Source organism: Melospiza melodia, chromosome 5 (assembly GCF_035770615.1).
Source record: "Melospiza melodia melodia isolate bMelMel2 chromosome 5, bMelMel2.pri, whole genome shotgun sequence".
In the NCBI taxonomy this organism is placed as follows: Eukaryota; Metazoa; Chordata; class Aves; order Passeriformes; family Passerellidae; genus Melospiza; species Melospiza melodia.
Window position 1 is genome coordinate 68,936,944 of NC_086198.1, and position 10,509 is coordinate 68,947,452.

General features: G+C 44.5%; 1 protein-coding gene across 3 annotated transcripts in view; it reads right to left on the reverse strand.

Annotated features, from left to right (window-relative positions):
• LOC134418641 (uncharacterized) overlaps positions 1-3,872 on the reverse strand; it is a 56,204-nt gene extending 52,332 nt beyond the window's left edge. For all 3 annotated transcript variants that reach the window (XM_063157216.1, XM_063157217.1, XM_063157218.1), the window contains exon 1: positions 330-3,872. In XM_063157216.1, the coding sequence (XP_063013286.1) occupies positions 825-3,872 (3,048 nt within the window). In that variant the 3' untranslated portion in view covers positions 330-824. The remainder of the gene's footprint in view (positions 1-329) is intronic.
• Positions 3,873-10,509: the final 6,637 nt, after the last annotated feature.

Here is a 10,509-nt window from a genome sequence, read left to right on the forward strand (position 1 = left end):
CATTAAGACACTAATTTCAAGCTAAGAGCAATCCTGCTTTGTTTCTGCTGCCCCCAGCTGCTCATTTGTAGCTGCATCTTTGTTATATACACTGGTTTTGTTATATAACCTGGCTTCAAAAACACAATTTGAGAGGTGTCCTGGTTTAGGACAAATTAGGGGAAATCTCCAAAAGGGAGCCCCCCAAACAAAACAAACCTCCAACCACCCCTCCCCCAACACCGGGTTCGGGAAGGAATTTCTCGGAGGAGCAAAGTGGAAAACAAAACCTATTTATTTACAAGTAACAAAAGAACACTCCCCAACACAAGAAAAGGAAAGAAACACACTGTGTGGTGAGGGCACTGAGCTTCTCTCGCAAGCTCCAGGTGTCCTGGACGTCTCAGGTCAGGTCCGGAGCCGGTCCAGTATCTTCAGGGGAGGGTAAGAAAGAGGGAACAAAAGAAAAGAAAAAAAACAGCGCAAAAAGCAGAAAGCAAGCAAGCAAAGCGGCTAGCCAAGCCAAGCAGCAAAAAGCCAAAAGCAAAAAGGCCTGGTCAAACACTCCCCCCCTCTCTTCCCCGCCCCGCCGCAGCAAGACGGTCGGGGGGGGGAAGAGAGAAAAGGCACAGCTGCCAGACACAACACACGATATTGGGATAAAGGCTGTCAACCCACGACACTCCACCCCTTATCCCATATCGTGAATATACAATAAAAACTTTCATTTCACTTACTCACACCTTTGACACTTATGCATTCTTTTCATCTTACTTGCTCAGACCTTTGACACTTACAGTTTCCTTCTGTCTCACATTCAACAAACAATGACATTCATATGAGTCTCATCCCACAATCAGGTCTCCCTGAGGTACACACCGTGTTGTTCCATCTTTCTGCATTATCCACCATGTATAACCTGGTCCTTGAGCAAAGACAATCCCACGGATGGGTTTGTCTGTACTCGAGGCAGGGTTGATCCATACTGTCTTTCCCAACAAACCTCTGACATGGGCCACTGGGGCTTTATCCCCATCTACTATATTAAGGAGCTCAGACTGAGCAGGACCCGCTCGGTTGGTGGAACCTCGAGTGTTAACTAACCAGGTAGCCTTTGCCAAATGCTGCTCCCAGTTTTTTAAAGACCCCCCACCCAATGCTTTTAAGGTGGTTTTTAACAATCCATTATACCTTTCCACTTTCCCTGCAGCTGGTGCATGATAGGGGATATGGTATATCCACTCGATGCCATGTTCCCTAGCCCAAGTATTAATAAGATTGTTTTTAAAATGAGTCCCATTATCCGACTCAATTCTCTCGGGAGTACCGTGCCTCCAAAGGACCTGCTTTTCAAGGCCCAAGATAGTGTTACGGGCTGTGGCATGAGACACAGGGTAGGTTTCCAACCATCCCGTGGTGGCTTCTACCATGGTTAGTACATAGCGCTTGCCCTGGCGGGTTTGAGGCAGTGTGATGTAATCAATCTGCCAGGCCTCCCCGTATTTGTACTTAGACCACCGCCCCCCATACCAGAGGGGCTTCACCCGCTTGGCCTGCTTAATGGCAGCGCACGTCTCACAGTCACGAATAACCTGAGAGATACTGTCCATGGTTAGATCCACCCCTCGGTCTCGTGCCCACTTATAGGTGGCATCTCTACCCTGGTGGCCTGAGGCATCATGGGCCCATCGTGCTAAGAATAACTCTCCCTTATGCTCCCAGTCGAGATCTATCTTCAACTCCCCTATCTTTGCAGCCTGATGTACTTGCTGGTTGTTTTGCTGCTCTTCATTAGCTCTACTTCTGGGGACATGGGCATCTACATGGCGAACCTTCACAGGTAACTTCTCTAACCGAGTAGCGATATCTTTCCACTCTTCTGCAGCCCAAATTGGTTTTCCTCTGCGCTGCCAGTTCGCCTCTTTCCATCTCTTCAGCCATCCCCATAGAGCGTTGGCTACCATCCAAGAATCGGTATACAAATAGAGCCTTGGCCACTTCTCTCTCTCTGCAATACCTAGGGCCAGTTGAATAGCTTTGATTTCAGCAAATTGACTGGATTCGCCTTCTCCTTCAGTAGCCTCTGCAACTCGTCGAGTGGGGCTCCATACAGCTGCTTTCCACCTCCGTTTCATCCCTATGACGCGACAAGAGCCATCGGTGAATAGAGCGTAACATGTTTCTTCTGCTGGTAACTGATTGTATGGCGGAGCTTCCTCAACCCGGGTCACTGGCTCTTGTTCCTCATCCGCGACACTAAAGCTTTCACCTTCGGGCCAATTTGTAATTATTTCCAGGATCCCGGGGCGATTTAACTTCCCAATTCGAGCGCACTGCGTAATGAGGGCAATCCACTTACTCCAAGTAGCATTGGTGGCATGGTGGGTAGAGGGAACCTTTCCTCTGAACATCCATCCCAGCACCGGTAGTCGGGGTGCCAGAAGGAGTTGTGCCTCTGTACCAATCACCTCCGAGGCGGCTTGGACTCCTTCATAGGCGGCCAAGATTTCCTTTTCTGTTGGGGTATAGTTATCTTCAGACCCCCTGTAGCTCCGACTCCAAAATCCCAATGGTCGGCCTCGGGTCTCGCCAGGCACCTTCTGCCAAAGGCTCCAGGACAGACCATGGCTCCCGGCTGCAGAGTAGAGCACGTTTTTCACATCTGGTCCCGTCCTGACTGGACCAAGGGCTACAGCATGAGCGATCTCCTGCTTGATCTGGATGAAAGCTTGCTGCTGCTCAGGGCCCCAATGGAAGTTGTTCTTCTTGCGGGTAACCAGATAAAGGGGTCTCACAATCTGACTATACTCAGGGATGTGCATCCTCCAGAAACCTATAGCACCTAAGAAAGCTTGTGTTTCCTTCTTATCAGTTGGTGGGGACATAGCAGTGATTTTGTTAATAACATCCGCAGGAATCTGACGCCGTCCATCTTGCCACTTCACCCCCAAAAACTGAATTTCTCGGGCAGGTCCCTTGACTTTGCTCTTCTTAATGGCAAATCCGGCTTCCAAGAGAATATGAATTATCTTCTCTCCTTTCTCGAACACTTCTATTGCCGTGTTCCCCCAAACAATGATATCATCAATATATTGTAAATGTTCTGGAGCCTCACCCTCTTCTAGTTCAGCCTGGATCAGTCCATGACAGATGGTAGGACTGTGTTTCCACCCCTGGGGCAGTCGGTTCCAGGTATACTGCACTCCCCTCCATGTAAAAGCAAACTGGGGCCTGCATTCTGCTGCCAGAGGGATGGAGAAAAACGCGTTAGCAATATCGATGGTCGCGTACCACTTTGCTGCCTTGGACTCCAGCTCGTACTGCAGTTCCAGTATGTCCGGTACAGCCGCACTCAGTGGTGGAGTCACTTCATTCAAGGCACAATAGTCCACAGTCAGTCTCCATTCTCCGTCAGATTTTCGCACAGGCCAAATGGGGCTGTTGAAGGGTGAGTGGGTTTTACTGACCACCCCTTGGCTCTCCAGCTCTCGGATCATTTTGTGGATGGGGATCACGGCATCTCGATTCGTCCGGTACTGCCTGCGGTGCACTGTTGAGGTGGCAATTGGCACTCGTTGTTCCTCTACCTTCAAGAGTCCTACTGCAGATGGGTTCTCTGATAGTCCAGACAAGGTATTCAATTGTTTAATACCCTCTATCTCCACTGCAGCTATTCCAAAAGCCCACCTGAATCCCTTAGGATCTTTGTAATAGCCATTCCAGAGGAAGTCTATGCCCAAAATACACGGAGCCTCTGGACCAGTCACAATCGGATGTTCCTGCCACTCCTTCCCAGTCAAGCTCACCTCAGCTTCCACCAAAGTCAACTGTTGTGATCCCCCCATCACTGCAGCAATGGAAACAGGTTTTGTCCCCACATGTTCCGATGGCATTAAGGTACACTGTGATCCAGTGTCAACCAATGCTTCATAGTCTTGTGGCTCTGATGTGCCAGGCCATCTGATCCACACCTTCCAGAAAACCCGGTTCTCCCGTGCCTCTTCCTGGCTGGAGGCAGGGCCCCTCTAAGCCAGGTTGTCCTTCTTTCCTTGGGCATATGCCTTAGAAGTTCCTTCAAGGGGATCGGACATGTCATCGGCATCAGCATACTTAACATCTCGGCTACGAGTGACTGGAGCTGCTATCCTTTTGGTGATACTTTCTCTTTTCTTCAAATCACGCACCCGTTGTGCCAAAGCAGCGGTGGGTTTTCCATCCCATCTCCTCATGTCTTCTCCAGACTCACGCAGAAAAGCCCATAACTCAGCCCGTGGAATGTACCTTCTCTCCCCATCAAAGGAGCGCCAGCGTTGGACACCAGGGCCTCTAATTTGTACTGCTGAGATTTGAATAAGGTCCTCCTTAATCTCTTCCCGGAGTTTCTTATGATTCTCCTCTATTTTGTCTTCTAGTTTCTGCAGTCGGGTTTCCACTGCTGCAATTCTGGCATGAGTTGGGCCATGCACAGCATCTGCATATGCTCGAAGCTTCTTTGCCATATCGAGCACAGTCTCATATGTATCATCCCGCTTCATTATTGCTAGGGCAGAAGCGTATTCAGGTGGCCCAAGTCGCACAAGTTTCCTCCACATTACAGGTGTGCATGGTACCAGGTCCGGATTCCTAGTTGTTGTATCATCTGAGAAAATGAGCTCTGCCACCGCCATCTCTCTCAGGCGTTGGATCCCCTGTTCTATGGTCTTCCACCGTGTCTGCTGCATATAGAGATCATCCGTACACAGGTATCGTTCTGCTACGCTTCTTAGGACCCGTTCCCAGAGGCTGTGAGGGTTAGCCCCCCTCATCATACCTTGATCGATGACAGGATCATGTGACAGGGATCCCAAATGCCTCGCTTCAGTACCATCCAAAATCGTAACCTCCCCTGCAGCATCCCAAAGGCGGACTAACCAACTAATTATAGATTCGTCAGGTTGTCGTCTGTAATCCTTTCTTAGGCCTCTGAGGTCCTTCAGAGAGAAGGAGTCAATATTAGCTCCAGATTCTGTGCCCCTTGATGTGGCCTCTGATTTTGGTGAGGGTCCTTCTCCTGCATCATCATCATCATCATCCTCCACCTTTCGATCGCTCTTGCCTTTACACTTTCCACCTCTTGTATTAGCTGCAACAGCCATGGTTTGGGGCCTATTGTCTGATTCAGCTGCTAGCCTGGAGCCTGGGATGTTAGCTGCAGCCTGGGTCACTGGGATAGTAACTAACTTATCTTCCTGTTCCCTTTCTGCTATCTGCTGCTCCACAGTATCTAGCAGAGTACGGTAAACAAATGCCAAGGCCCAGCTCACTGCAGTAACCCTTTCCTCCTTAGTATTACCATGGCACTTCTCCCTCAAATACTTTGCCACCTCGACTGGATCCTGAATTTGATCAGATGGAAAGTCCCAGTCTATAGGATCGGAAAATTCCTTTAAAGTCTGGCCCATGTCCTCCCATTTCCCACTCCAGTCAAGATTTTTCCTGCTTTGTTTTACTCCTAAGTCAGGAGTGTCTCTAACCCCTCTAGAAATCTCAGTCTTCATTTTATACACACTCCAGACAGTATAGAAAAGGCTTAATAAATTAAATGCCAGAAAGATGGTTTCTTTCAAACTCAGGGGAAATTCAGTATTTTCTAATAGAGATGTCAACAATTTGGAGGACAAGAAGGAAGACAAAGGCTGAAAAGCCCCTTCCCCTTCTTCTCCCCAAACAAACTGAGTAAACAGCCATAACAGCAATCCATACATTCCTGAAATAAAGTCCAGCATTTTTATCCGACACATCATCACACATAAGACCAGCACAATGACTATTCTGGTTAGTGCCCCCCGCTTACAAAAGCTACTTATTAGGGACAACATCAGAGCTATTTTTGGGTAAGGAAATAACCCCAGGGACCACAAAAGTATTAAAACTTCAAAAACCCCTAGGGACCAAAAATACCGGCAAGCTTCCACTCCAAATGACATTATGAATCACCAATATGCCCACAAAATAGCCAAAACCAAAATATTATTGTTATAGGTTTTTTTCCACTGTTTTTTGGCCTCCGTTTCCCGGCCAATGCACCAAAAAGTATATTGTCCTGGTTTAGGACAAATTAGGGGAGATCTCCAAAAGGGAGCCCCCCAAACAAAACAAACCTCCAACCACCCCTCCCCCAACACCGGGTTCGGGAAGGAATTTCTCGGAGGAGCAAAGTGGAAAACAAAACCTATTTATTTACAAGTAACAAAAGAACACTCCCCAACACAAGAAAAGGAAAGAAACACACTGTGTGGTGAGGGCACTGAGCTTCTCTCGCAAGCTCCAGGTGTCCTGGACGTCTCAGGTCAGGTCCGGAGCCGGTCCAGTATCTTCAGGGGAGGGTAAGAAAGAGGGAACAAAAGAAAAGAAAAAAAACAGCGCAAAAAGCAGAAAGCAAGCAAGCAAAGCGGCTAGCCAAGCCAAGCAGCAAAAAGCCAAAAGCAAAAAGGCCTGGTCAAACACTCCCCCCCTCTCTTCCCCGCCCCGCCGCAGCAAGACGGTCGGGGGGGGGAAGAGAGAAAAGGCACAGCTGCCAGACACAACACACGATATTGGGATAAAGGCTGTCAACCCACGACAAGAGGGTAGGCAATTGTACACAAGTGCAAGAAGTTTTGAAAGGAATTTCCCACCAACCATCCTGTAATATAATTATCTCATAGGATTACCACATGAAACTACTTTTATTTATTTTAAGTTTTGACTGGAATTTTTGAAATCCTAAGAAATGAATTTATCTTCTTGTGATTAAAGAAATAATTGTGTTTTGGTTCTTAGGGGTATTTTTAATTATTTGTCAATAAACTGGGGAATCACCTTTAAGATACATTATTTCATGCTTTTTCTAACAGAGATAACTTGCATAGACCTGAATTTTGCTTCAAAATATGATAACAGCTGATAATGCTTCATGCATAGGCCTTTTATTTTCTTGCTTTTGCATACCGGACCATAATACAGGAATTATGTCTCACAGCATAGATTTATGAACTAGAACCTATACTTAAATGGACAATAAGAATGCTCTAAGAGATGACCTTCAACATTTCATTAGTGCAAAAACAGTTCTGCATCATCTTCAACAAATTATTTGCTGATTACAATTTTCAGCATATTCTGTAAAACAACTTCACACAGTAAAGCTACACATTAAAAAATACAAAATCTTCTTTTGTGTTTAATTTCAAATAGAATATGAAGAGCAACTCTGTTTTTTTGTTTTTTCTAGTTATGTCCAAATTATATATATATATATATATATATATATATACACACTCCTCAGCTGGTTCAGTTCTATATAAGCGTGCAAAAAATAGAAGGATAATGCAGACATTTGAACTGAAGCTATATTTGCAATACCAGAACTGGAAAAAGTATACGACTCTGTTCCAACTACAACACAGCCATTATTCACAGCCACAGCACATTCATTCACTATAAATGAATATTCACTTGGCTGTGAGCAGCCAAGTGCCTAACCAGGCGAAAGTAAATGAAATCCAAAAGGTTTTTTTCTCTTATGGTGTCCCCTGGTACAGCTTTCTGAAAGGACTACATGAATATAATTGTATATTTATTCTCAACAATGCTAGCATTAATAGGCCTTTGTATAAATACCTTAGAAAAAAACTTCATGGAAATCAATAATGAGGTGTATCAGGCAATGTGTTCAGCAACAAAAGGGATGGCTCCTGTGATCATCTGAAATTTATTTTAATTGAAACAGGAAATAATCATGTACCAATAACATCAGTATTCCTGTCACAAAAGAGTCTAGATTCTATTTTAGTGGAAGACCAATACAAGCTACAATAAACAAATGTTTTTTCTTTATCACATTCTATTTCCTGAATAGAATATTCAGGAAATATTCTGAATGGATGGATATGTTGGATATATTCAATTTGTTGATTAGGTTAAACTCACTGTGCCCTGATCCAACATGTAATTTCAAATAACCTTCAAGATAAAGAGCTACTCACTGCCAAATTAGTTTGAGGACAACACAAATAGTGAGTAAACAAATCAACATAATAGCTAATAAAATCTCATCTTTAATATGAAATGTGTTTGCAGAAAGACAGACTGTCCTGGGAATGTTTTTTTTGTAGTGGTCCTAAACTAGCAAGGAAAACCTTCTTTACTGAAAGACCTCATGACCATTCACATTAATTTTAATCAATGCTAAAAAGTTGCTATTGATGTTTCTTGTTTTTATTATTCTGAAGGAAAATGATCAGGATATTGCATATCCTTTGAATAGGCACATAAGGATGAGCCACCCACAGTAATTTTTACATCCTAAAAATGACCAGCAGCACTTAATTATTTCAGACATTGAAGCTCTGAAATACTGGCTGGATCCCAAGGCAACTCAACTGCCAAAAGACCAAGTGGAATTATTTTCAGATTATTATTAAACTCATAAAGCATTTACAGTATTTCTACCTTTTGATTGCTAACACAGAATTTCAGCCTGTGGAAGTCCTAACGTTATCTCACCATTCCTGAAAAACAGCATAAGTGCATGAGCAATTCAATGTGCTTAGCAAGGCTCTCTCGTGTCTGCAGGCACAGAAGTAATTCAAATATTTATCCTACAAGGTATCCCACCAGTCTTACAAGACATGACCAACACCACAGAGTGTCCCAAGTGGATGGCAGCTTCTGAAAGTGAACAAATGTTTCTGATGGGGAACAAATTCCTGTGAAGAACTGCAAGGTTCCTTTGCCAAAATTTAGCCTTGAACTAGAACATCATATTGTTAAAAACCAAAAAATTTTCCCATGTAAGGAATATAGAGGAAATACATAGGGTCATATACAAGGAACAGAAATGTCCTTTTGCCTCCAGTTATTACATAATTAACCAGCCAGCTGCTGAAGGTACCATTATCTCAGTTCTGTTCTATACTAGTATTTGTTTCACTACTCTCTTAAACAGACCAGTGATATTATCATAAATTTAAAAACAGAAGAGCAGCATAAGGTACATACATAGGGTAAAATCCCAAATATAAAAGGGAAAGTTTTATTACAAAACTTTAGCAGATAGAGCAATCACTAAAGCTCATTATAGCAAAATAAACAATCAAGGTGACAGTGCACAGCTGAGATGGGGGGCAGGGTCTGTACCTGGATCAGCCACTAGAAAAATAATTTGTAAAGCTGCAGCCTCAGACTGACAAACACAAAGCAAACAAGCAAACAACAAAGATCAGTCACTGAAAGCAAGAAAACAAAACCAGAAAAAACAGGTTATAAAAGTCAGAAAGACTAAAAGTAAAATAAGTAAAATAAAAAGTAACTCTTGTGAGTCTAGAATTACTGACTTACTGCCTATACTGACACTGTTAATATTAACAAGATATTGAAAGACAGCAATGGACTGAACTGCTCTTTTGTCTGAGGGAGATGATGCCTCTGCTCTCCTAAAGCCTGTTCGAGGCTCCCAGCTCAGGACAGGGCAGTGCAGGCACTCCTGGTTCTGCTGCACACCCCTTGGCACCGCCCGGTGGGGGAAAGGCATCTCTGCATCTCTGCACTCTGCATCTCTGCACCTCCGCACCTCTGCACCTCCGCACCTCTGCACTCTGCATCTCCGCACCTCTGCACCTCTGCACTCTGCATCTCCGCACCTCTGCACCTCCGCACTCTGCATCTCCGCTCTCTGCATCTCCGCACCTCTGCATCTCTGCACCTCTGCATCTCTGCACCTCTGCATCTCCGCTCTCTGCATCTCCGCACCTCTGCACCTCTGCATGTCTGCACTATGCACCTCTGCATTCTGCATCTCTGCACCCTTCATCTCTACACTCTGCATGTCTGCATCTCCGCACTCTGCACTCTGCAGCGGCACCCTGCGGCACGCACTGCCTGCCTGCGCTCCATCACTTGTGCACATCTTCTTGCTTCCTCCTGAAGAGCTTCTTCCACGGCTTTTTCAACAACAACAAAAAGAGTACATTTCTCCAAAATATATTGATTCAAAACATGCTCCTTAGCAATGCCTGCCTTCCAACCCCAGCCACTGTTACATGCACCATGTGAAAACTGTGTAAGAAATCTCACAGCTGTCAGTAGCACTCAGTATGGGTGTGAAAGATCAAATCTTTTATCCTCAGATCTAACAGGCTACCACATCAAGAATCTGATACATTTCTTTTGGAGAGTAACAAATCAACTCCCACCCCAATTCCACCTTGAACTCTCCTACTCATGCTAAGAAAATTTTTAACTCCTACTGTCTATGTCACACTGAAAAGGATGCCAGAGAGAAATAGGAAATGTCAGCAGAAATAGAAAATGGTACTCCCATTAAATAAGGAATTAAATTATTTGTCCAATATCCTTCACCTTTGCTTTAGTTAGCTACCAAAAACAGCAATAAAGAAGAGTAACTTCAGTCTTACGGTAAACTCCTTCGAGAATATATATATGTATGTGTTGTATATATATAACAACTTGTATTACAAGAGAGTAATGGAGTTCTGGGTGCTTGTAACA